The 25,952-nt window shown below is 65.8% G+C and overlaps 3 protein-coding genes across 4 annotated transcripts in view; all 3 read left to right on the top strand.

The window, feature by feature from the left end:
• Positions 1 to 1,237: 1,237 nt before the first annotated feature.
• SYT8 (synaptotagmin 8) lies at positions 1,238 to 6,387 on the top strand. Its single transcript, XM_032879923.1, has 9 exons — positions 1,238 to 1,430; positions 4,202 to 4,311; positions 4,418 to 4,584; positions 5,003 to 5,101; positions 5,222 to 5,389; positions 5,464 to 5,631; positions 5,716 to 5,821; positions 5,911 to 6,044; positions 6,148 to 6,387. Exons 2-9 carry the CDS (start codon positions 4,218 to 4,220, stop codon positions 6,385 to 6,387), a joined length of 1,176 nt encoding a protein of 391 aa, XP_032735814.1. The 5' UTR covers positions 1,238 to 1,430; positions 4,202 to 4,217.
• Positions 6,388 to 7,801: 1,414 nt separating this feature from the next.
• On the top strand, positions 7,802 to 10,445 carry TNNI2 (troponin I2, fast skeletal type). Its single transcript, XM_032879787.1, has 8 exons — positions 7,802 to 7,898; positions 8,492 to 8,521; positions 8,698 to 8,704; positions 9,219 to 9,260; positions 9,361 to 9,489; positions 9,614 to 9,703; positions 9,960 to 10,136; positions 10,251 to 10,445. The coding sequence occupies exons 2-8, from the start codon at positions 8,514 to 8,516 to the stop codon at positions 10,344 to 10,346; spliced, it is 549 nt and encodes a 182-aa protein (XP_032735678.1). The 5' UTR covers positions 7,802 to 7,898; positions 8,492 to 8,513; the 3' UTR covers positions 10,347 to 10,445.
• Positions 10,446 to 19,337: 8,892 nt separating this feature from the next.
• LSP1 (lymphocyte specific protein 1) overlaps positions 19,338 to 25,952 on the top strand; it is a 41,703-nt gene continuing 35,088 nt past the window's right edge. For both annotated transcript variants that reach the window (XM_032879783.1, XM_032879782.1), the window contains exon 1: positions 19,338 to 19,420. In XM_032879783.1, coding sequence (XP_032735674.1) covers positions 19,353 to 19,420 — 68 coding nt within the window. In that variant the 5' untranslated portion in view covers positions 19,338 to 19,352. The remainder of the gene's footprint in view (positions 19,421 to 25,952) is intronic.

Below are 25,952 nucleotides of genomic sequence, written 5' to 3'. Positions count from 1 at the left end.
ACCTCAAAGGAAGCACCCCCGTCCAGGAGCCCCGCCAGGGCCTCCATGTGGCCGCTGGCTGCCAAGCCGCCGTCTCGGGGGCCGCGGGGCTGGCCGGGGGCTGCCAGCTCTGTTTGGTTTTCCCCTTCCCGCCCTGGAGCCTCAGACGCCCGTCTCGCCAAGGAGGCGCCGTATCCTGAGAAAGGCACAAAGACCCTACAGTGGGGCTGGGGAGGGCCGCACGCGGGGGCCATGTGCTCGTTGCACGCCAGGACCCCACAGCACGTGCGGCCCCAGCGCTGCGTCCTCCCCCCAAAGCACGGGCCCCGGCCTGCCCCCCGAGCACCCTCAGCATAGCTGGGGCTGCTCCTGGTCCCCGAGGGCCTAGCTGCTTCTGCTAAATCCCCCTCACTGGGGAGGACTCGGAGAAAGAGTGGAGCCCCGCACAGGGGGACGTGTCCCCAGAGCCCTGCGGTGTCTGACCCACACGCCCGCCTCCCTGTGGCTGTGTCCCTGCAGCAGCCTCCCAGAAGCCCTGCTCGACCAGCCCGGCCGGCCGCCCAGTGCCACTGGCTGTCCTGTTAAGCATCAACCAGCTCCGTGCCCCCCGCGGCAGGAACAGGTTCAAAGAGACACCCTGGCCTGGGAGGGCCACTTGGGGCTGGGCCCAGGCAGGGACCGGAGCAGGGGTGACCAGACCAGCTGAGCTGACCAGAGCCATGCGGGAGCTGAGCTCACGGCCCCGCTGGCTCTGCTGGAGCAAGGGGCACGGGGGGGAGGCAGGCCAGGACTTCTGGCCCGCTGGCCCGATGGGAGCCGAGACCTCTGGGAATGGGGCGGGCCCAATGCGGGGGTAAAGTGACCTCCAGAAGGTCTGGAAGCCCAGGTGCTGGCGGGACCAGGCAGGCTCAGACAGTCGCCTGATGACAGCGCCGCCTGGCCGCGTCCCGTCCGGCGCGCGCTGTGCGGTCCTGGCCACACCGTGCTCTCCCGGTGCCTAGCTTCAGCGGCTCCAGAAAGCCGTGCTCCTCCAAACCCAGAGGCCTCATGACTCAGGGCACCCTCGGAGTGTAGAACCTGCCCAGGCCAGGTCCAGCCTGACCTCCCTGCAGCCGCCCCTGCTCACATTCAGCCCAAACGGGCTGTCACCCCCTCCTGCAGGGCCTCTGGGAGGAAGAGAGCCCAGCGTCCCGGGAGGGACCCCTGCGGGTGGCCTGGCGCCCAGGTCTCGGGGAGGACCCTCCTCCCAAGGGAGTTCCCCAGTTCCTGAGGGCCAGCACTTCCGGCCCTGAGGTGGGGCTCCCCGAAGCCCAGCCTCTCACCCCCTCCCCCACCAAGACGACGGTCTCTTTCCCGGAGGCCTGGCCACGGCACCCAGCGAGGTCTTCACATCCCCGGGGTAGAGAGAAAGGCCTGGAGGCCAGGCCAGCCACAGGAAGTGCAGGAAGCAGGTGAGAATGAGACACATCTGGGGGTCTGCCCCCCACACCCGGCATCTCAGGGGGGCCTTCCTTTTCCCCAGGAGGAGGGCCCACAGGACAGACAATTCCAGTCAGATTGAAGGTGGAGGGGGGTGGCTGGCTTGGCTTTCAAGGGTGCCAGGCTCCAGGCCGCCATGGAGCCCCCTCTGCCCGGGAGAGCCAGGGCTCCTGAGTGGATGAGGCAGGCTAGGTCCAGCACAAACCCCCAGGCAGGTCAGGTCGGAGGGCGGGGAGTGACCCGGAGGGCTCCCTGGAGGAGGTGGGGCTCACGCAGGCCTTGAAGGGTGAGTGGGCCGGGGATGGGATGGAAGGGCTGTGGGAGCAGAGCCCGGACCAGGCAGGGAGGTGGCCAGGAGGCCGTGCGGTCCCCACGGAGCCACGGGGTTGTGTCTGCAGGTGCAGGAGGTAGCGTCCCCGTCCCACGTCTGGGGCCGGGATTCTGTTCAGGAAGGACGCCCGCGGCTCCCTTTCCGGGCAGGAGAGAGGGACCTCCCTGCGGGGCCACCGGCGGGCGCCGGAGCAGAGGGGACCCGGGGAGCTGCGGGCGGGAGGGCGGCCCCAGGCGCTGGTGCAGGAGAGCCCTCAGCCAGGCCCCGCAGTCGCTGCGGCTTCCCCCCACCCCCCACCCCCGCCCGGGGCGCCCCGCTTCCCAGAGTCCCGGGCTGGGTCCCACGGAGCCGGCGGCGCCACCTGGTGGCTGCGCGTCTGCCTGAACCTTCACCACCGTGAGGACCTGGAGGTCCTGAGGGACCCTGTGCCCTCCCCCGGGCCTGGGGGTCCCGCAGCACCTGACCGGCACCCCCCGGCGTCCCGGGACCCTCGGGGCCAGCTCCAGACATGGCCTGTGGTCCAGGGGTCCATCTTTCCTGCGGTGGCCGGGGAATCCTGCCAGGCCCCCGGAGTCCGTGCCCACGCCGCCCTGCCACGGGCGCAGGCAGAGGCACACGCGGGCACAGCCGCTGACCTGTCCACACTCTCTCACACTCTCTCTCACACACACACACACAGTCCGTGCTGCTGTGGCTCCTGGAATTCTCAACCATGAACGTCTCCCATGAAGCGACTTTAATTCCAGAAGACCCGTGGGCTCTGGCATTCCAGAAAGTCTCGGCTGACTCTCGGTTCCATGGGGGAGCTGGGGGCTCTGGGTTGGGCCTCCGGCATCCTGCTCCGAGGACCCCGCGGGACCCCCTTGAGCCCACAGGCCGCCCGCCGACCCCGGGGCCCTCCAGCAGCCACCCTGGGGAGTGGAGACCCTGCGGCGTCCTTCTGAGGCCAGGGGAGGCCTATGGGCCTCCCTGAGCACCCGCACCCAACAGCAGAGGCTCCTCTAAAAGGAACCAGAATCAGCTCCATCACTTGCGGGGCCCACGCAGAGAACATGCAGCCTTTGGTTCAAAATGGTTAGAATTTCAAGACAGCCACGGCGGCTTTAAACCAGGCCCGTGCCCCTCTCTCTGAGCACTGTTTCCTGCAGTGCGCGGGGTCCGCCTCCTCATCCCTTCTCGGGGCTGCGGCTCCCTGGCCGTCTGCTCCTCTCCCAGCTGCCTCCTTCCTATCTGTACAAGACCCCACGGGGACAACACATACACAACCCCTCCAGGGTGACACGGCCAGGCCTGGGACGGGGGACACCTGGGGCCTGGGCACTCTCAGAGCCAAAACTCCCTCCACTGAACTCTGAAGGCTCAGGCTGGTGCTGGGAGTAGGGTGGCCTCCACCCGACCTGCTGGGGAGGGGGCGTTGGTGCCGTGTGCATGGGTGTCACGGCCATGTCCAGGTCCCTGGGTTGGGGGGTGGCAGGCTCCAACCTTGGCTGCCAGGGGAGGCCAGGAGGAGCTAAGCCGGGGGGGTGCCCGTGGGTCTGGGGTCCTAGCGGGCACCGTCGTGGCCTCCAGCACCCCCAACTCTGCGTCCCCGGTCCCTGGTGTGGATGGGAGCAGCCAGCCCCGGCTGGCCAGGTGTGCTCCTGCCCTGGGCCCCCGGCAGGTAGGCTGCGCCGCGCCCCCTCCCTCCTACCGGCAAGAAGGGCAGCAGGTGGCAGGTCTGGGCAGTGGCTGCTGAGTCAGTTTGCAAGGAATGTTCTGGCCGCTCCCAGCTTCACCCTGTCCCTGCCTGCCCCCACCTCTCCCTGCTCCCCAGGCGCTGCTGGCACGGAGCCCGTGCCGGGAACGCATCTCCAGCCCAGGCTTGCTCGGACAAGCTCCCCCGAAGCCGACCCCCGCTCCTCCCCCTATGTGCCCCCATGACCCCAGCAGAGCCCTGGCCCCCCAGAGCCCCCATCTCCTTGCTCCCTGAGCACTCCTAGGCTGGGGCGGTCCACCTGTGTGACCGACAAACCAGAGTGGGCCTGAGGTCAGGGCCAGGGATGAGTCGGGACCCTGACAAAAGCCCCCAGACAGGGCCCAGGGCCCAAGGGAGGGAGCCCCAGAAAGAATGGGCTTTCCTGGAAGAGGGGGCTCTGTAATGAGGACACCTGGCCTGCTTGGCTGGGGCTGGGGGTTGGGGGCTGGGGAGGTGGCCAGGAGGCTGGGCCTGTGGCAGCCAAGCTGGCACTTTGGCCAGAGCCCAGTGCCTCCCTCCCCTTGGCTCTACTCTGAGCCCTTGCCCCTGGCTACCCCAGGCTGCCTCCTTGCCCAGGCAGACCCCGGGCCCACTGCTGCTGGGCAGTGGGGCAGTGGGCCGGGGGCTGAGGGGCCAGCCCCAGAGGTGAGCCAGCCACCCCTGCTGTCTGCTCCCAGCCAGCAGGGAGGGAAGATGGGGCACCCCCTGGGCCCCCACAGTGCCCCGGCCCCGGCCGGCACCACGGCTATACCTGGGCTCATTGTGGACCTCATCACCAGGCTCCCTTGTGAGTTGTGGGATCCCCCAGAGGCGCGTGGGGACGGTGGGCCCAGCGGGGGGGCAGGTGCTGTCCAGGGAGGTGTCTCAGCTCCATTTCCGCGCCCCCCGCACAGGGCCCCGCTGGGCAATCATTGCCATCGCTGTGGCTGCCGGCGTACTCATGGTCTCCTGCCTCCTCTGTGCTGTCTGCTGCTGCTGCCGCCATGGCCACAGGAAGAAGCCCAGGGACAGGGAGGCTGTGGGCCTGGGCAGTCCTCAAGGGACCACCAGCACCCACCTGGTGAGGACACCAGCGCTCCTGGCGCCCAGCTCCGGGCTGGGTCATCCCCAAGAGCAGCTCAAGGCCCAGCCTTAGGGCAGGCTCAGACCCCAGCGATGGTCTGCTCTCCCCAGGAGCAGAGGCAGGGAGGGCCCCCCACGCACACACACCCCCGCCACCGGTAGGAGAAGTGACGAGCCACGGTATTAGGGAGGCAGGTGGGACTAAGGCCTGGAGGCCCTGAACACCAGCCCCAGAGGTTGGTCCCGGGCCATGGGGAGCCACGGGAAGTTCCGGGGGAAGGCAGTGGTGCTCGAGGTGGGTCTGGAGATCAGTCCATTAAGCCCCATCTCACAGAACTGCACTGAGGGTACGAGCCCTTGCATGGCCTGGCCTGGGCATCCCAGCAGCACTTGTCGCCTCTCCCTACCTTCTCCAGGTGCAACCGGATGTGGTTACCTCAGAGACTGGCCCGGAGGACGCCCAGCACTGGGGGCGCCTGCAGCTCTCCCTGGAGTATGACTTCTCAAGGCAGGAGGTGTGCAGCCCCGGGCAGGCCCAGAGGGTCTGCACGTTCAGGGAGGGCTTGGGTGTCAGGCTGGCGCTGGGTGCGGGGCTGACCAGGGAGGGCCCCGGGCTGAGTCCCCTCGACTCCCAGATCAAGGTGGGCCTCAAGCAGGCCGCGGACCTGAGGGCCTATGGGCCGGGTGGCACGGCAGACCCCTACGCCCGCGTCAGCCTCTCCACCCAGGCAGGGCACAGCCACGAGACAAGGGTGCACCGCGGCACGCTCTGCCCCATGTTTCAGGAGACCTGCTGCTTCCACGTGCGTCGGGGCTGGGCGGGCGGCGGGGGGCCCGGCCCGGGGAGGGGGTACCCGACTCACACCCGTGCCCACAGATACTGCAGGAAGAGCTGGCTGGGGCCACGCTGCAGGTACGGGTGCTGGGCTCCAAGCGCTTCTCTGTCCCCAAGCCGCTGGGGGAGCTCAGCCTGCCGCTGGGCGCCGTCGACCCACAGCACGTCCTGGAGCAGTGGTACCAGCTGGGCCCACCGGGCGCCGTGGAGGTGAGGCCACGAGCTGCGGGGCTCCAGCCTGTCCCTGCCCTGGTTGCCGCGGCGAGACTGAGGCCCTCCTCTCACTGCCCGTAGCCCGAGCCGTCGGGAGAGCTGTGTCTCTCGCTCCGCTACGTCCCCAGCTCTGGCCGGATGACCGTAGTCGTGCTGGAGGCGCGAGGTCTGAGCCCGGGCCTGGCAGGTGAGAGCCATGCGTGCCCCTCTGCACAGAGAGGGGGCCCTGGGCTCGGCCCTCAGACCTGGGACACTTCGGATCCCTTTCCTGCCCAGACCCCTACGTGAAGGTCCAGCTCATGCTGAACCAGCGAAAGTGGCGGAAGAGAAAGACGTCGGCTCGCAAGGGCACAGCCTCCCCCTACTTCAACGAGGCCTTCACCTTCCTTGTGCCCTTCAGCCAGATCCAGGTGGGCTGCCTGGAGGAAGGGGTGGGTGGGGACCCCCCCCCTTGGGGCCAAACCGACCGCTGTCTTTCTCTTCCACCATGCACCTCGGCGGGCCTCCGCCCAGAGCGTGGACCTGGTGCTGGCTGTCTGGGCCTGGGGCCCACAGTTTCGGGCTGAGCCGGTGGGCAAGGTGCTGCTCGGTGCCCGGGCCTCTGGTCAGCCCCTGCAGCACTGGGCGGGCATGCTGGCCCATGCCCGGCGGCCCGTCGCCCGGTGGCACCCCCTGCGTCCGGCCAGGGAGGTGGACCGTGCTCTGGGCCTGAAGCCCCACCTGCATCTGACCTTGCCCGGCTCCCGGCACTGAGGTAGGGGTGCTGTCCTGGCTTCCCCGGGGGATGCCGTAATAAACCCCTGTTCTTGCTGTGGCCGAGTGTCCTTCCTGAGCCCACAGACACCGTGGGTCCAGGGGCTCCTCCAGCACTGCTGCTGGAGAGGACTCCTTCCAGGGTCCCGGAGCCCTGAGGCCTCTGACCTGTGCCTGACCCCTCAGTGGGGTGAAGGGGTCCCCTCTGGGGCCGGCAGGGATGGTACAAAGAGGCAGGCCAGCCCTCCCTGGCAGTGGGGCTGCAGGGTCTGGGAGGGAGGCTGCAGCCGGCCCCATGGGGACACAAGGGGAAATCAGGAGGCATTTGGGGGTGGTCATGGCCCAGGGAAAGGACCCCAACCCAAGGGGCCGCTTTAGCCGCCCGCATGCCCCCCCCCCCCACTTTCCAACGGCGGCTTCCACGGGCCTCCCCATCCAGACAGCAGGGGGCGGTAGATGTCTTCAGAAGCCGCTTCGGGCCTTGGGGGCTCAGCCCTGGCCAGGAATGCAGCTCTAATCCCCACACATCTGGACGGCTTTAGCTCCCCCTGACCCTCCCCACGGCCCATGAGGCTGGCTGGGCTGGGGCCACGCGCCCCCAGCTCAGAGGATTCCAAGTCATGGTCCTCCGGATGTCTCTGCTGGGTGGGGGGTGCAGGCCCGGCCGGGGTGAGAAGGGCAGCAGTACGGGCCTGCCCAGGCATCCAGGCGGGCCCCAGGCCCCTCGGGTCAGGGAGAGGTTCCCAGGCGGGTGGTGCCGCCATCCACGGGTTGAAGGACGGGTTCCGAGTGAGCCAGGAACCACCCCAGGGCAGGGCGTTCCGGCCGGCTGCACGTCCAGCACCCTCCCTCCCTCCTGTTCCTGGCTGGGGGGACAGGATCGCAGCCGGGGGAGGGCAGCCCCCACCCAGAGGGCCCTGGTCATGGCTGTGGGCCCCATTTGGGGGTCCAGGCCTTGCCCCCAAGCTGGAGCCAGCTTGGAGGAAGGAAGGGACGTGGCCAGCTCATGCTGGGGACCCCTGGCCCTGCTCAAAGCCCTGTGGGAGCAGCAGGGGAGCTGCTCCAGGCCCAGGAAGCCTGCCCCCCAGGGGAAGCGGAGGGGAAACCGAGGTGCGCGCCCTGGCTTAGGACCTGAGTGATCCCTCAGCTGCCCCTGAGCCCGTGGCCTGTGGTGGCCCAGCCAGGCCACAGACAGCTGACCAGCAGTTCCTTGTAGGAACAAGGGAGGCTTCTCGAACTTGTCACCGAGCTCTAAATAGAGCAACCCAACCTCGGCACCCCCCCCACCAAGACTTCTTGGACTGGACGACAGCACGCGGCTGGGCCGGGCCAGGCAGCCTGGGCAGGTGGGGAGGCCCCTGTGCCCCCATTGGTCTGAGGAGGGCTCCATGCCCTTTCTGAGCAGGGGCCCAGCCTGGGGGAGGTCATTTATACCCCTCCCCCTGGGCCCACCAGCCCAGCTTGCCGCTGCTGGCCTGACCTCGCTCCCAGTGCTGCTGTCCAGACGCTAGGTGAGGCCAGCCCGGCCAGCTTAGGCCGAGGACACGCGCTTCTTGAGCTGGCTTGCAGGATGACATCCCAGGGTGGGGGTCCTGGGGTTTGGGGTCTGCCTCCAGCAGCCTCTCTGGAGGGGCTCCATGGAGCTGGGAGCCAGGCAGAGATGCATCCGGAGGTGGCGGGGGGTGTGGGGGTCACAGACAGCCCCCTGATCACGGGGCCTCACTTCTGGGCGGGACATGAGGAGGGGATCTGACGGGTCAAGGGACCCCAGCCCCAGGCTGGAGCAGTTTCTTGCACTTAGGCCCAAAGCTGAAGGAACAGAAGTAAAGATAGCCGGTGGCTGCGGTGGCCGCCTGCGAGCCCGTCCCCCCCACCAGCCCAGCGACAGCTGCAGCAGCCCAGGCCCCGCCCAGGACATTTCGGGAACACTTTCTCCTCTTCTCACCCTGGGAATCCCAAGACAGAGCCTCCAAGGAGGCCAGAGCTGGGGGCAGGGCGACAGGGGGCAGGGTTGGTGTGAGGGCCAGCCCCCCACGTGGGCAGCGGGTGTCCACGGAGGGATGGGGACTGTGGCCCTCATGCCCAGACCTTTTCTCTCCCACAGGCTCTAAGCACAGGACATCAGGATGGGGGAGTAAGTCAACCCCAAACCCAGGGACCCTGCTGCCCTCCCCCACCTGGGGGGTCTCTGCAGCTCCCCCAGCCCCCTCTGGCCACCTTCACTATCAGCAACCCCATCCCATGGCCCCATCCATGTCCCTAACTTCTCTCTTCTCTTCCCCCCACCCTCCCGCCCCCTCCCTGGGACAGTGAGGAGGTGAGTACCTGCTTGGGGTGACGGGGGAGGGCATGAAACACAGAGGGGATGGGACTCCCTACTTGGGGCAGGTCAGAGGTCAAAGCTCAAGGGCAGCTGACCAGCCCGCCCCCCTGAAAGCGCCCCACCCAGCCACCCAGCCACGCAGAGACAGAGGAAGTGGCCTCAGCACCTCACGGGGGAGGGGAAGTGAGGCTGTGGCTGGTTTCCAGAATCGCTTCTCCTTTCCCACTGCCCCCCCCCCCCACCTCCTGGGCCCTGCTGTGTTCCCCTGCCCCTCCCGCTGCCCCTGAGGCACTGCCCTTCTCCACCCCCCACCACGAGCCTTCGGACCTCACCTGCCACGTGGGCACAGGTGTTCTGGGCCCGGGGCCCCCTAGTAGGTCTCAGGAGCCCCAGATCCAGCTGCCTCCCAGACGGGGCCCACTGGCCCTGGGGGACAAGTGCGGAGGGATGTGGGGGTGCTGGGGACCCAGACGGGCCCTGACTCTGCTTCCTCCCTCCCACCCTACAGAAACGCAACAGGGCCATCACGGCCCGGAGACAGCACCTGAAGGTAGGTGCTGTCCCCCGAGAGGGCCATCCTGGCATGTGTGCGGGGCTGGGCCCCCACAGTCCCTCACTGGTTTGCCCCCCGCACCCCCCCCCACCGGCAGAGTGTCATGCTCCAGATCGCTGCCACGGAGCTGGAGAAGGAGGAGGGTCGCCGGGAGTCGGAGAAGCAGAACTACCTGTCCGAGCACTGCCCCCCCCTGCACCTCCCCAGCTCCATGTCCGAAGTGCAGGTACCCCACCCCAGCAGCACTCCGGCCTGCTGCCTCGGTTTCCCCGTCGGTGCAGAAGGTGGTTAGGGCAGGTGGAGGGCAGGTGAACCACTGCCCCCCTCCCACTGGCCGCCCCCTCCCCCAGGAGCTCTGCAAACAGCTGCACGCCAAGATCGACGCTGCGGAGGAAGAGAAGTATGACATGGAAGTGAGGGTCCAGAAGAGCACCAAGGAGGTGAGTGGGCGAGGGGCGGAGCCGGGCGAGGGGCGTGGCCGGGGCGTGGCGGGGGCGTGGAGGGTTGTGGCGGGGGCGGGGCCGGGGCGTGGCGGGGGCGGGGCCGGGCCAGGGGCGAGGGGCGCGGCCGGGGCGTGGCCGGGGCGTGGCGGGGGCGGGGCCGGGCCAGGGGCGAGGGGCGCTCCAGCGGCGGCGGGGGGCGGGGGGGGCTCCTGGCCACCGCTGGCTCCCACTCTGCCCGCCCCGCGCCTCGCAGCTGGAGGACATGAACCAGAAGCTGTTCGACCTGAGAGGCAAGTTCAAGAGGCCTCCGCTGAGGAGGGTGCGCATGTCGGCCGACGCCATGCTCAAGGCGCTGCTGGGCTCCAAGCACAAGGTGTGCATGGACCTCCGGGCCAACCTGAAGCAGGTCAAGAAGGAGGACACGGAGAAGGTATGCGCAGGCCCTCCGTCCCGCAGCGCTGCCCAGCGCCGCCTCCGGGGGCAGACGCGGCTGCGGGCTCTGCGGGCTCTCCGCCGCCCCCTCAGCCCCCACCACCCTCCCCAGGAGCGGGACCTGCGCGACGTGGGCGACTGGCGGAAGAACATCGAGGAGAAGTCGGGCATGGAGGGCCGGAAGAAGATGTTCGAGACCGAGTCTTAGGCCGCCCGCCGCCCCGCGCCGGGCCTGGCGCTGCCCCCAGAGAGGAGGAGGAGGACACAGCCCGTCTCAGGGGTCAATAAAGGATTCCAATCCCCGTGACTGGTCTGGTCTGGTCCTGCCCGGCCTCGTTGCCCACAGACTGCCTCCGGGCGCCCAGCGAACGGCCGCGCTGGGGGAAGCCCGGGGCGGGGGCGGCGGGGGACCCGGAAGGGATGCCGAGTCTTCGGCCGGTGCTGGTGGCCCGGCGCTGGCAGCCACCCGCCTGCACCCTAGAGCTGTGCGTTGTGGTCAGTGGTGACCGGTCAGCCCCTGGGGTCCCCGAGGCTTGCCCTGGACACGCCCCACCCTGTGGCCTGAGTCCTGTGTGAGCCAGGATTCTGGAGATGAGAGCACCTGTCCCTTGCGTGGTCCTCTGGGGGAACCTGCCGGGCCCAGAGAATCATGTCCATTCGGCATGATTCCAGGCTGGGGGCCATGCAGGCAGGGCAGGCCCTCCCTGTGCAAGGTGGGCAGCCCCCATTCTTCCCGCAGGGGGCACACGGACACAGCCCTGGGTCAGAAGCTCCCAGGGTGGCTTCTGCCCACGGAGCAGGGACACACCCAAGCTGCGGTCCATGCTCACCCCTGGGAACTGATGACAGGCCAACCCAGTCCCACAGCAGGCCCAGGGGGAGGGCTTGCCTTGCCTTCTGCCCCTCCCCAAGGCCACAGGCCTCCTCACACATCCAGGAATGATGTCCCAGGCAGGCCCTGATGAGGACCATCCCAGCAAGGTCACACTGTCCCACGTCCTCTGCAGAATGACAAATGACCCCCCAAGGTCCCTCCACTCAGGTCATCGGAGGGGTGCCCAGGAAGGACAGGCTGCCACCATGCCCTTGTCCTCTGGCCATGCCAGCGGCCAGATATGGGAAGAGTTATGCCCTTGGGCTCGGGCTACCTCAAGGGACCACGTTGGCCTGCCCTGCGGCCTCACCCGAGTTCAGCTCCGGGGCCCTGCTGCAGCCCCACGGTCTGGGTCCATCCTTCCAGGGGCGACCTGACAGCCCGTCCTCGGAGAGCCTGAAGCCTGGGGCCCTGCCTAGTCAACCCTTGGGCCCCTGCGCCTGTCGGCAGGGTGGAGAGGACCCAGGGGTGTTCCGGCCTGATTCAAGGAGCAGGTTTTGGCTGGATAGGGCGAGAGAGGCAGTGCCCTACTGCGGACCTAACAGAGTGACCTGGGCAGCTGTCCAGGGCCCATATCCACCAGGAGAGAGAGGAAGGGACACTGGGGACCAGGCTCCCACAAGACTCAGCTCACTGGGTTTGAGAAGACTCACTGTGTGGAGAAATGAGTTTTTGTTTTTTGTTTAAGTCAAGGAAATGTCAAACACAAAATTCTGGGTAGTGATTCCCCCCGGGGCATCTGAGCAGAAGCGGACAGAGGGGAAGCATGTAGGTTTGGGGGATGTTGTAATTCTCAGACTGGGAAGCGGATTTGTGGGTATTTATCACACTCTTTAATGACCACATGAGTGAGTGAATGAGGGAGCAGAGGATGCGGAAAACCAGACCAGACCATGGAGCAAACACCATATCCAGCTCCGCACCAGCCCCCTGTGCCGGCCCCCTACGCCTCTTGCCCGCCCGCCCGTCCGTCCTGGTGCACCCCAGGCAAAAAGGCCTGTAGACCCACAGCCTTTGGTGGGATTTCTGCCAAGCGTGTGGCCCAGCCCCCAGCACGTGGGTGGGGACGGATCTGCATTCTGGAACCATCTTTGCGGGGCTGGAGTGGGAGAGGAAACATGGCCACCTCCTGGGAGGGAAGGCAGTGGCAGACGGGGAGATGTATGAGAGGATTTGGTAGACAAGGCAGACGGGATGCCCAGGTCCATGCTGAGGAGGACCAGGCTGGGGGCTGTTCTCCAGGGAAGGGGGTCAGAGCAGGTGGGGCTGGCTCTGGGCTGTGGACTTGCTGGATGCAGGGGCCCAGGCTGGAGATGGGGGTCTGAGCGTCCTCGGAAGTAAGTGATGCCCAGACACTGGGCAGGCGGGGGCGGGGGGAGGACGCCGCTCCCGGAGTCCCCAGCCATGTGCTGCCCAGGAAGGACCCCCGAAGGGCGGAGGAGGGCAGCCTCGGTGCAGGGGATGGGCCTGTGCAGTGGGTGCTGCTGGAGGTCAGGGTGGACACACAGCCCCCGGGGGACCTCAGCTGGGGTGTGGCGGGGGAGGGTGCAGTCTGGAATCCACGTGCTGGAGGTCAAGGACAGGAGGGCGTGGGTGGGTGAGCTTGGCGTGTGTGCAGGTGTCGGGGGTGGGGTGCGCCTGCGTGGAGCAGGTTCATGCCCACAGCCATTTCCCTGTCTACAGGCCACAAGGCCGAGAGGCGCAGATTACCCCAGCACCCAGGCCTTGGTCCCCGACGACACCCTGCATGGAGGGACTCGTGGAGGAGGGGCTGAGCACTGGGCCGGCGGGCGGTAGGGGGGCAATGACACAAGAAAGGCAGCGGGTGACAAGGACGCTGTGTGGCAGGGGCAACAGAAGTGGGGTTTTGTGCCGAATGGACTGCGTCCAGGTCTGCGCTGTGGGCAGGCAGGACACCCACGCCCCGTCTCCAGGAAGCAGGTCGCACGGTGCTCGAGCCCGGAGGAGCCGGGGCGGACGGTCGGGGGTGTGCGGGTCTTCTCTGTGTTCTCCTTCTTATAATATTTTATTTACCTATTTGACGGCAAGAGAGGGAACACAAGCAGGGGGAGTGGGAGAGGGCGGGAGAAGCAGGCTCCCCCGAGGAGCAGGGACCCCGACGCAGGGCTCGATCCCGGGACCTGAGCGGAAGGCAGCTGCGCCACCAGCAGAGCCCCCCAGGGACCCCTTCTTCGTATCATTCTTATTCCTGAAACTTGTCTGTAAGTTCGAAGTAACTTCTCCAACGTGAAACTTCTCTTTGCCCAGTGAAACAATGAAATTCTCGAGCAAACGTGAAAACAGGTCACGAGGGATGTGGCCACGTCGGGCAAGCACTGGGGCCAAGGACCACAGCGTCGGGCTGCGGGGGCACCGCACCCCTCCCTGGACGAGGCCGCGGTGAGCGGGTGAGTGGGGGCGGGCCCAGGAGACAGGGCAGGGGGGCCATGCCACCCGGGAGCCAGGGGGACTGGGATCGGCGTGGTCCAGGGGCTTTCCCGTATATGACCGGGCTTGGAGGGGTTTCCCAGCCTCTTCACCTCCACCCCTGCTGGCCCAGGGGAAGCCCGAGTGGGGCCCTGGAGCCAGAGTCCCTCTGTGAGTGAGCGTCCACCCACCGTGGCCCAGCCCTCTCCCCGGCCTGCCTCACCCCTGCAAACTGTCCTCTCCTTGGTCCCTGAGCACCAGCTCTGTCTGGGCCCTGACCTGCCTTTGCCCCTCATGGAGCCTCCCTGTCCCCCACTGTCCTGTTTCCGTTTCCCTGACTCCTCCAGACGGGCCGCTGGGCCTCAGTCTCCCCCACTATAAAATCGGAGACGGGAGCATCTCATCACTGGCTGGCCGGGTTGGGGGGGCTCCGGAGGCTCACCCCAGCCTCACAGATGCCACACCCACCTCAGCCCCCGGCCTAGAAACATCTCTGGGCTGTCCCGCGGCCACCTCCACCCCACCCTCGATGTCACCTCCTCCAAGAAGGCTTCCATGAGCCCTCAGCCCCAAGGGCTGGACAACCATCACTGGAGGGGAGGTAGGCCCTTGGGGGGACACAGGAGTTTGGGTGTCCACTGTCCAAACTGGCCTCCAGAGTGCACATGCTTCCTTGCTCCCCTGGCTGCCTGAGGCCCCCTGACATCCACTAGGGTCCCCCACGGCTCCACATCTCCCAACCACCCAGATCACCAGCGTCCTTGCTGGACTCAAAGCCTTTGTCCTTGGAGGAGGCCCAGCCCATGGAAAGACCATCCAGATAGCTTCTGCCCTCCTGTGCCCACCCATGGTCACCTGGGACCCCAGCCTTGGGGAGGGGGCCCTCCTGCCCTGCGCCCACCCCCTTGCTCCAGAGGGGATTTCTGGCAACTCCAGGGACAAACGGGTACCAGTCCACGCCCATGCTGACCCCTACCTCTGCCCCAGCAGCCCCCCCCAGGACCCTCTCACACATCAGTGACCTCAGCCCTCATCCTCCAAATCAGAGGCCACAGAGCAGAACCCAATGCCTGCCACCCTTCCCACAAGTGGCCACACCCCTCCTCCTCTGCTCGGCCGTCCCTTCTGTCCTCACGGGGCCCTGAGGCTCCAGATCTGGTTTCGCCTTCCCCGTCTGTAAAATGGGAGAAGGGAACACCTGCCTCACGGGACAGCCAGGGGAGCGGGGACCTCTGCTTGGCATCCCCAACGTGTCTGCCCCAGCTCCCTTTCAGACGTCCTGTCCCCACCCTACCCTGGACAGGGGGCCTCCTCCTCACACTCCTCACACCCAGACTCCGGGACCCAGCTCGCCGTGATGGAGGGAAGGGGACCCCACAACAAACCCACCCAGCATCTGTGGTGCCCATGGAGGTACTGGCCCCCGGGACCCTGCACCGTGAGAAAGACACCCCACGCACCCCAGCCTGGGCGAGCTCAGCACGCTTACACTGCTGCCCCGGACACCTTCGCTTGGCTCTCCCTTGAGCCTCCAGCCCGGGGCATCCGCATCCGGAATTGTGTCTCACCCAGGCTCTCCCTGCCTCGTGCCTGAGCTTACTGACCACCCCACCCGGACCCCCAGAGCACCCTGGGCACCCTGACCCCTCACCGCCTCACCACCGTATCTCGCCCAGGGGGCTGAGACAGGAGCTGGCTGGCTGCCCACCGCACCGCCACCCTCCCCCTCCCAAGCATGTACCTTGGGGACAGGTGAGGCCCCGACCCTGAGTCTCGATGCTGTGTGTCCAGCCTGGCCCCTGGAACCCCCAGCCTTCCTCCCGGGCTTCCTGCCCCTCCCCTGTCAGCCGGGGACTCTGAGGTCCTCAGGGAGCAGAAGCCGGGGTCCTGGAACAGCTGCAGAGCCCCCTCTGATCCCACAGTGGCCCCAGGGCTGGACTGGAGTGAGGACGGAGCCCCTGAGCTCCGCCTTCCCTGAGTGACAGCTCCCCGCATCAGTGTCCCGGGGCAGCGTAAGGCAGGACCACGGACCGGGTAACTCAAATTCAGACTCTCTCTATCCCGCGGTCCCGGAGGCCGACGCCCGGGATGCATGTGAGGGTAGGGCGGGGCCCCCGACCGCAGGCCTCTCTTCTCATGTGTGGACGGCTGTGCTCTTCCCTTGTCCTCACCGGGCCGTCCCTCCACGTGTCCCGATCCCCTCTTCCTGAAAGGATCCCCATCACACTGGGTCAGGGCCCAGTGACCCCGTCTGCCCTCCAGCCCCCACAAAGCCCCCAGCTCCTGTACGGCCGGCTGTGCCCCCAGGCTTGGAACCCTGAGGGCGCCGCTGGGCCCACGGCAGTCTGTACACGGTCCCGGTCTCGGTCTTCACACGCTCAGTGCGCCTCCTGGGCCCTCAGAAGCCCCTGCCCATTGCCCCAGGCTCTCACCCGCGGTGCCAGCTGCCCCATCCGCCCCCAATCCCCAGCTTTCCACATGGCCCGTGCTGTGACTTCTGCCACCCACCCCCTGACCCTGGACGCTGGCCCATGGTGACACCCCCTCCATGAATGGTGGCTTGAGCTCAGGCCTCTGCAGGCCTCGTTGCACCCCCGTGCTTTGCCAGGTCACCGATGCCGACCAGCCTTCGTCCTTCCCGCCTGACCTGCCCTGTGTGCTGACCACGTCCCCGTTCTTGACCTCTGCTCGCTCACTCTGTCCACCCCTCCAGCCCCTCCCTCCTGTCTTGTCACGTGATGTCACGGAGTGTGTGGTCCTGGTGCCTCCTTCCCTGGGAAACCCGTCCCACCTGGGCCTTTGAGGCCACCTCGCCCACAGATCCTACTGCCCCACGACAGTGGCCTTGTCCCACCGACAGCTCGGAGTCCGTGTCCCACCCTCCCGGACTTCCATGCTGCCCGCCCTGCACAGACCTCCTCCCGGCCTGGCCCTCGGGGCCCCGGGCTCCCCGGCTCAGCACGTCTGGTCTCGGAAGCCTGCCCTGCTTCCACCGGCCGCCGGCAGAGCTCCCTCCAGCATGGCCTGGGACCCACTTGCGGCTTCGCTCGGCCACTCCGTGTCACCGGACGTGGCCCCGGGCGGAGGGTTTGGATTCACGAGGATGGATGAGACAATACCTCTCCCCTCCCCCACGCCATCCTCCTGCACTTTGAACAACGAACAATGAGGGACAGGGAGGCCTGTCCGTGATGGGAGGCGCGGGGTGTCCAGCGGCCAGGGCTGGACGACTCGGGGGCCCCAGTGCGGGGCTGCGGAGCAGGGAGCAGAGCAGATCTCGGGGCCGGAGCCGGAGCTCAGGACGCAGGGCCAGATGAGTCCCACCCACGCTGACTTCCATGACCCCTGTGCAATGTGGTGTGATGGGGGTGCCTAGGTGACTCTGCGGGGGGAGGGGGCAGCAGTGTCTGAGACCCTCCCTTCCAGACACCTCACTGGGTGGCCAGATGCACCCTGAGTACCCCCAGGCTCCACAGAGCGTCCCTGGGCCTTGGGACCCCACCTGGCACCCCCAGAGAAGGGGACTGCCTCCTGCCCTTGGGCCCCAGCAGGTGCTGGGGAGGTGGGGGGCGGGGGCAGGGGCAATGGGGGGAGGGCAGAGTCCCACGTCCAGAGCAGCTTAGATAGCGGAAATGTCTCGTCCCTCCCTGCCCTGGAGGCTGGAAGGCCCAGCTCTAGGTGTGGGCGGGTGGGTCCCTTCTGAGGCTAGGAGAGGCCATTCTGGGTCTGTCCCACGCTGCTGGTGGTTTCCTGGCTTCTTTGAGGTTCCCTGTCTTGTAGACAGGTCCCACCACTGCCGCCCCACTGGCCTCCGCCTCCATCCTCACGTGGCCTCTCCCTCGAGCGAGTCCAACTCAAGTTTCTCTTTCCATAAGGACACAGTCGTATCAGATGAGGGGCGTGCCCCCAGGACCCCACCTGCAAGAACCCTATTCGCAAATCTGCTCCTGTTCTGAGATCCTGGGGGTCAGGACTTCCCCAAGGAATTTGCGGGGGACACAGTTTAACCCCCACCAGGAGGGATCGGAATTGGGCTGCCTTCAGGCTTTGGGGGCTGGGGGTAGGCTGAGGGGGAGGGGAACACAGTCTGGAGGGCCCTGGGGTCTCTGGGGAGCACACATGCCAGGTTTGGGGAGGGGATTAAGCAGGTGGGCTGGGCACACGAGGCCAGGCCTTCGAGGCCGGTCGTGGCAGAGCCAGCCTCGTGGGCCTGGGAGGGACCGGCACTTGGTTTCCAGTGCTGCTGTTTCCCTTTCAAAATTCCTAATAGTTTTTGGTTCTGAGGCCCCGCGTTTTCACTTCATACTGAGCCCCTCGCAGCAGGGCTCCGGCCCAGCCTTCAGGCAGCAAACAGCAGGGTGGGGAAGCCACGTGTCAGGGGGCGCCTGGCCTCCATCTGTCCTGGCAAATCTGTCCCCTACATTTCCCAGTTGTGAAGCTGGGACCAACCTCACTGCAAGCCAGAGGAAGGGACCCCAGGCCCGGGTTGACCCGGGGTTGCAGCCACTGACAAGGTGCTGGGATGGCCTGGGTCCCTGGGGCTGCTGGGGCCCAGCCCCATGTGGACGGACAGCCAGCCAGCCTCTCATCCTTGTCCATGCTTGGACAGTGAGCGACCCTCAGAAACCACGGAGCGGCAGGAGAGGCCTGAGGCTGAAGGGTTCCTGGGGGCCCTGGGGCTTCCCCCATGCAGCCCCTGGGCCTAGTCTCAGTCCGGCCCTGGCCCATAACCCCTGGTGCAGGGCCGCTTCCTACACCTCCCCTCACAGGGGGAGTGGGAAGGCTTCTTGGTGTGTGTGGTGGGGTGGGGGCTTGCGGCCTCCCCTTTGGCTTGTCCCTCAGGCGGGCCCATCCTGCTGGCCAAACACGCTGGGGGCCTATGACCCGCCCCGCCTCCCTCTGCCTTGGGAACCTCTACAGGTCCCGTCCAGCTGGGTGGCGAGGCCCACGGCAGACCAGCACATGGCGAGATGGCCCGGCACTCCCTCCTTTCCTTCTCGAGGCCCGGGGCGGTCAGCCCGGCTTGCCAGGGCATTCTCTGACGCCTCCACGGTCAGTTCTGGGTTCTGGCCCTCACAGTCACCCGCCACCCCTCCCTGGTTTTTGAGACCCTGGTCTGGTGACCCCCAGCAGCCGAGGACCGTGAAAGGTGGACGTGGCCTCAGTCTGTCCCCTTGTCCAGCCAGTGCCTCCCGGGGGAGCCCCTGAGCCCCCTGCCTCCAGAGCTTCGTGACGCTGACCGGGCGTGGTCAGCTCCAAGCTCCCTGAGGTCTGGAGGTCAGGGGCCCGGGGGGAGGGCAGCGCAGAGAGTGGGGAGCCCAACAGTTTAGGAAAGTGAAGGAGGTGCGGAGAAGATGTGGGGCGGGCCGCCCGGACGTTACCCGCAGAGCCCCAGCCGTCAGGCCCCTGAAGAGCTCAGACCAGCCGGCGGGGCTCTGCGTGAGGCCTTGAGGCTCGAGAACCGCGGCTCGGGGAGCAGGTGCATCTGTGCTCAGCTCAGCAAGCACCCAGGAGAGCTGCGTTCAGAGGCCGCGGGGTCTCCCTGGAGGCCCAGCACTAAGAGACTTTGAGGCCAGGCCTGCAAGGGATTCGTGAGGAGCGTGGGGGGCTCCTGGGCAGGCGTGCGGACCCTGTCCCAGCCCCTGCACCCACCTCCGCCTTCCCAGGCCCCCCTCTCTCACCCCTGCCCTTGCAACTTGCCTAACACTTCCTGATGGCTCGTTTTTTTTCCTCCTCTTGCATCAACCGATTAAAAAACAACACCCCAACCCCAGCCCCAGTGTGCTTCAAACCTCAACCTGCAGCCGGAAGGGGACGTGAAACCCGGCTGGGGGAGGGGCTCTGGGGCCTCCAGAGGAAGCATCCAGAACCACAGTGCAGACACACGGCCCGGATCTGCCCAACGCCAGCCTGATGGCGGAGGCTCCCAGCCACCCCAGCTCTGAGGAGCAGGAAGAGCTGCTGGCCGAGAACGACTCAGGGTAAGGGTCCGCTCCGAGACACAGAGGTCTCTGCGTTTATGTGGGGGTGGGAGCGCTTGACCTGGTGCTGGAGGGCTGTGGGGGTCTCAGGGCAGCAGAGGGGGCGGCATGGTACTTTCCTGGGACTCTGTCTCACCCCATGGTGAGTGGACGCCTCTGGGGCCGGGCTTCAGGAGGAGAGGACACCTGATGCAGGGACTCGGACGTGGCCCAGGCAGCCTGGGAGTAGACGGGCCTCGGTCAGCGAGCCCAGGCTCCGAGGGCGGGAGGCGGGGGCGTGGGTGGCGGCAGGGACGGGCCTGGGCCAGAAGGACCCGCCGATGGGGGCAGCACTCGGGGCCGGGCCGGGCCGGGCGGCGTCCCCAGGCTGCCCCCTGCCTTGCAGTGATGGAGGAGGCTGAGGGTACCGCCAGGGCCTGTTCTGAGGTGGAAGATGGGACGAGAGGGACATGGGCAGAGGCCGTGTGCTGGCGAAAAGATCCACTGCGCCGCTGCAGCCAGAACTGGGCAGCGAGCCCGAGGAGCCGTCGGGTGCCAGCCCGAGCAGGGACAGGGGAGAGGGGCTGCTGGAGGCCAGGCACCCGTGCTGAGCCAGGCCACGGGGTCCGACGGCTCTAGACACAGCTGACCTGCGTTCTAGCAGGCTGGGGATGGACGGCCAGTGGGGAGAGAGGACCGTGGGTGGGGGCTGCTCACCCCGGTGAGCAGAAGGCAAGGCGCTGGCGCCCCCAGGCCAGAGGGAGAGGCGGCGAGACACCCAGGAGCACAAGCCTAGAGAGGGGAGCGCCATCAGGGCCACCGTCACCTGCCCCAGGGCCGCTGCTGGGCGGGGCTGGGTGGGGTCCCCAGGCCTGGCCTCTGCAGCCCCAGGGCATGGGGTTCCCCACAGCCCCAGGACCCACTGCTGGAGGCTGGAGGCTGGTGGCTGGAGGCTGATCCTGTGACAAAGCCTTTATTCATAAGGAGGGGATGATCGAAACATGTGCTGTGAGTCTAAGGGTGTAAGCATGTGTGAGTGCGTGTGAGCGCGTGTGTGAGTGTGGGCACCTGTGTGCTCGTGGATGAGGGACGGTTGCCTTCTCCCTGCTCTGTCCCACAGGGGGCCGTGGTTTGGGGGCTTTGTGGGCCGGCGCCCTGGGGCAAGGTACAAGGCTGAGCAGTGTCTGGAAAGAGCAGTCAGTGTCAGGGCAGGTGACCCCGTGAGGCCACATGGCCCCTTGAAGACCGCCAGGGGACCCGACAGCAGGGCTGGGGCCGTGCAGCTTCCGCTGTTCTTCTACCCCGTGGCAAGCAGTGGACAGCTGTGCCCACTCAGAAACAGCCCCTTGCGTCAGCACTGTCCTCGCGCTCCTCCGGCCACTGTGTGCCCATAGAAGGGCACGGCTTGAGTCGTCTGGCCATGTCCCCCGGCCTCCCTCCTTGGCCCTATCCTTGCCCCACCCCCAGCTGTCCCGCAGACGGAGGAGAAGGAGGACGGTGTGGCCCCAGCCCAGGCCTGGGCAGGCAGGAGGCAGGAGGCGGGGCTGCACCTGTGCCGCCTCAGTCAGGCGCTCTAGCTGGCTGCCTCCCCGCAGAGCCTGGGACCCCGCAAACACCAGCCCCCCCACAACGTGGTGTCAGAATGAAACTGAGCCCCAGGGTGAGGCAGGTTCTCATTTCACAAGGTGACTAAGAGAACTGGGGATTTTCCTGTCCAGGGTGATGAGAAGGCCTGCAACCCAGGGTGGGGATGTGTGGTCTGGGAAGCCCCCACTCGGGATCCCCCAGGACAGCCAAGGCTGGGCCAGGTCTGCTGGGGCTGGGGCACTGCAGCCAAGACCTGCCACCGGGACCCACACCCACTGCCTGCGCCAGGACATCACCCCTCCCGCCCAGCCAGGTCAAGCTGCAGCTCTCCAACTGGGCAATAGGTGGCCCTCTCAGATGCCCCAGGATGGGGCCTCCCCTGTCAGACTGTCCCAGGATGGGGCCAGCCCCCTAGACTGTCCCAGGATGGGACCTCCCCTCTCAAACTGTCCCAGGACGGGGCACCCCCTTCAGACTTCCAGGATAGGCTGTCTCCCCTCAGACTGTCCCAAGATGGGGCCTCCCCACTCGGACTGTCCCCAGGATGGGGCCACCCCCTCAGAACCTCACACTGGGGCCCAGGACTGGGGCGACCCCAGCAGCGAGCCCCAGGCAGGGCGTTGGTCCTTCCTCTGTGTCACCTGTAGGCCAGGTCGAGATGCTCTCTCCTTGCCCCGGCTGCCCAGCTGTAGGGTCCCACGGGGCTGGCCAGGGCCACGGGGGGTTCACATGGCTCTGCAGGGCCTCCCTGGAGGAGCTGAGGTGTGGCCGAGCTCTGCACCCTGTGGGGAGGGATGGACCCAGGCCCCTGAAGAGTGCAGGGCAGATCCTCCATACCGGCGCCCGGAGAGAGGGCTGTCAGGACGTCCCAGGGACCCTGGATTTAACAGGTCCAAATCCCGGGACCCCAACCCCCGGGAGGTCCTGTATGAACCCAAAACTTCACCAGGGCCAGACCATGCTGTGCCGGGTCCTCCCTGTGTCCACACGGCAGAAGAACTGCCCCTCACCAGCAGACAGGCCTCACCCCTGCCACAGCCCAGCCTGCTGCCCAGCATGGCAAGATGCCCTCTCCTGGTGGTCTCCAGGCCCTTGCCCACCATGTTCTTTCCCCAGGAATCCACTGGACCCCACGTGTGGAACCGCTGACCACGGGCCAGCAAACTCAATGCCTCTGGGCAGTCACCGCAGGCCTGCCCTGGTCACGCCGACCTCACTGCCCCCTCTGGGGTCAGGCACTTCTGCCGCCTCCCAGTTCTGCAGGTGCCAGACCACTGCAGACCTTGGGTGCATCCTTCCTGGCTCTACCAGGCTGTCCTGGCCCCTCTCCAGCTTCCTAGAGGCTCACCTGATCTGTCTTGGGTGATCACAGCCCTGGGTTCCCTATTGTCGGCACTGCCCAAGGTCGGGGCCGCCCAAGGAACCCTGGTTTGTCCTGGGAGCTCTGGTTCCATCCCAGGAAACCTGGTTCTATCCTGGGAATCCTGGCTCAGTCCTGAAACCCTGCTTCTGTCCTGGAACCCTGGTTCTATCCCAGGAAGGCTCGTCCTGCCTGGGAGCCCTGTTCTAACCTCTCCCACCCCGCCCCGCCCCAGGCTTGTCGGGCTGCTCTGGCCCTGGATGACCCTGGACGGCCCTGGACGGCCCTGGCGGGGGCAGCAGTGGGTGAGCAGTTGTCTCCTCACCCCTTAGGCTTCTGACCCCTCCACCCTTTGGGCAAGGCGTGGCTCCTGGCCCCAGCTGAGTCTGCGGTACTGCCTTCCTCACTTCTCCCTGCGCCCAGCTAAGAGGCAGGAGAGGGCAGGGACGACCAGTGGAGCCACCCTGTGCAGAGTCCCTTTCAGGCTATTTGTCCCTATGGACTCTTTTGGCCTTGCCCTCTGGCTTCAGGGTCTTTAAGAGAGAGGACACAGGTCCCCTCAGGGCTACAGGTGGGTGGCAGCCAAAGTGGGGGCTGAGCTAGCTTGGAGGCCATGAGCAATTTGGGCTCCATCTTCCTGTCCAGCTCAGGGAGCCAGGGTGGGAGGGAGCCTGGGGCATTGGAGGGCTGGCACCCCACAGGTCAGAACTCCCCATGCAGCCAGAATGCTGGCGGTCCTTGCACGCACTTGCCCTCCCAGGGAGGTTGGACACCACCTGGTAGAGCCAGGACACACAGCACTGGGGCAGCAGGCAGTGCCAAAGGCCACTAAAGAGGGAGGCTGGAACCAGGACCCTGCCTTGGTGGCAGGCTGAGGGGCTGGTACATTGAGGGTGGCTCTGCCCAGGGTCCAGACCTGAAGACGGCAGCCAGAGCTGGGCCAGGCCTAGGGATGCCCAGATGGGCCTCCTCTCTTCCTCCCTCCAGGTCAGGGGTCTTTGGCGCCCGGAAGTTTCCCGGAGAGGGGGGAGACTGAGCTCAGCCCGGATGATGGATGCCTCCTCCCGTGCTGGGGCTGGCGTGTGTCACCGGCTTCCTCCTGCTTTCCATCTGGGTCCTGTCACATTCCTTCCCTAGGTGGGGGACAGGGAGAAGACACCACCCCACACTTGGGGACATGGAAGGCCCCCAGCCCTGCTGATTCAGGAAACCGGAAATCCTGCCCTGCGTCCTGGCCCCTCCCAGGTCCCCCACATGCCTTCTCCCGAAAACAATGCTGGAGCCGTGTGGGGGCAGTGCCAGGAGGGTCTCAGGGAACAGAATGGGGCAGGGTGCAGACAGGGTGGTGCTGCAGACCCCACCAGCCTGCCTCTGCCTCAGTTTCTCTGAGAGGGTGTCAAGTGGCAGGTGAGCCCTCGGTCAGGAAGACGAGAGTCCCAGCAGCTTGGCTGAGAGCTTGGGCTCTGCGCTCCTAGGGCCTGGGCCTAGGTGAGGAGGATGGGGGCACAGGTCCCAGAGACATGTCCAGCACCTTTTTCTGGAACCAGTAAGCCCCGCCCCCTGAGGCCTCAGTTTCCCCATGTGCCAGTCCCATCAAGCTCTTCAGACAGAGGTTCTCACTTCCTGGCCAGTGAGGCCCTTCACAGGGAGAAACCAAAGCTTCAAAGGACTGAGTGTGCTGTTAAGAGACATTGGCCAGAGCCTGGAGGGACGCAGCTGGCCCTCGCTTGGAGGCCTGTCTCCTAGGGTTACTCCCCTGCAGGGACCCTCTCTGGGGAGTCTGTTTACCCTGGGGGCACAAAGTTGGGGTGTTGGGGACCTGACAAGGCCTTGGGGACCCAAGGTGTCTGGGTTGCCCCTTGGAGGCACTTGCTAATGCCTTGCAGCTCAGCCGGATGGCTCTGAACCTGCAGGTTCCCATCAGGGCGAGGGTGGTGCTTCCTGGGGCCCCCTCCAGAATAGGCTAAGAAGACACCCCCAGAGACCTCCCCAAAGGCAGAAATAGGATATGGTACTGTCAGGACAAGCTGATTCCTTCTAGAGACATCTCTCCCAGGCCCCAGCCCGTTCCTGCCAAGGAATCTTTCCAGGGGCCTCTAACACCTTCTTGGAGACTGGGGATCTGGGACAACCAGCAAAGGGAGTTCTCAAACCTCTCCTAGTGGGTGGTAGTACAGCCACAGGCCCCCAACCCCCACACCTCCCCCACCCCATGAGGCTGGAGAGATGACTGAGGGCCTATGTGGGGTATGGGGTGAGCAGGTGACTAGGGAATTGAAAAAATCAGGCCTCCTAACCCTGCTGGCCACCACAGCTCTGTGGTGCCAGACACAGGCAGACAAGAGGTGATGGTGGGAGGTGGGGGAGAAAGCCCCTCATCCTTTCCTGGGGTCAGGCCAGTCCTACCAAAACTCTATCTGCTAACCAACAGCCTCCAAGCTGGGAAGTCCTAGTAGGTCCTAGTAGGACCACTATCTGGTCCTGCTGGCTGGCAGGGAGGGGCTGTCTGGGAACACGGAGCCTGCCTACGGCCCCCTCTGAGGCACCCACGTCCCCCCAACAGGTGTGGGAGAGACTTGGGTGTTGGAACCTGCAGCAAGAGCAGCTGTGTGGATATGCAGAAGACAGCAGGGGTGTGTGGTGTGACCGTAATGGGGGGGAGTGGCAGGTAGGGTCAGTGCCCTGCTCTGTGCCTGGCAGGCAGGATCTCACGTGCAGCTGCTTCCCTGCTTCCCACAGGTGTCTGTACCCCATTCCTGAATGTAACTGGCTATTCTGAGGGTTTTGCTTCTGAGGTTAACTAAGGCTGTCTTCTTCTCCTCCCCCCATCCTCCCCCCACTACCTCCCCCCCACTACCTTGCCTCAAAAGAGAAATGGGACACAGGACAGATGGATCTAGCCAGTGGATTCTGGAGGAACCTAGAAAGAAAGCTTCATTCCTTATCTTGGTCTCATTCCCAAACCAATCCCAGCTTCCTCACAACACCTGCCACCCCACCACCTTGGGTCCTCTCCCTTTGCTGGGCTGAGGCACATGAAGCAGATAGGGACTCAATGCATTTGGAGGCTACCTTCTCTGTAAGTCAGAACAGTTCTCTATCCAGGGTCACCTAGGAGCCATGGAGGCTACCCCCTTACCCTTTCTCCCTACCCCGACCTGGGGCCTACTGCCTATTGCACATTTCATCAAGATAGCACTCTGTGAGTGTGTGTGTGTGTGTGTGTGTGTGTGTGTGTGTGTGTGTGTATGTTGAGAATGTTTGAACAAGAGGATAGATTCCTACTTATTCAGCCTACTGGGCCATGAGAGTTTTCTCTTTCATCTTCTTGGGCTATAAGCTTATGAACCATGAAGAAAGAAAAGACTGAAAGACTTAAAAGGAAATTAAAATACTTAATGATGGAGAAAAGTACTAATGAAAGAAAAGTGAATAAAGAAAAGTGAATGAAGAAAAGTAGGAAGCAGGAACAGATGGTTGGATGGATGGATGAGTGGGTATATGGGTGGATGAGTAGATAGATGGATGATGACTAGATTGATGGGTATGTGGATGGATGGAGAGATGGATGGATGGGCAAATGGATGGGTGGATGGATGGGTGGAT

Source organism: Lontra canadensis, unplaced genomic scaffold, assembly GCF_010015895.1.
Source record: "Lontra canadensis isolate GAN:19392208 unplaced genomic scaffold, GSC_riverotter_1.0 scaffold66, whole genome shotgun sequence".
Lineage (NCBI taxonomy): Eukaryota > Metazoa > Chordata > Mammalia > Carnivora > Mustelidae > Lontra > Lontra canadensis.
This window is presented reverse-complemented; position numbering and strand designations above follow the sequence as displayed.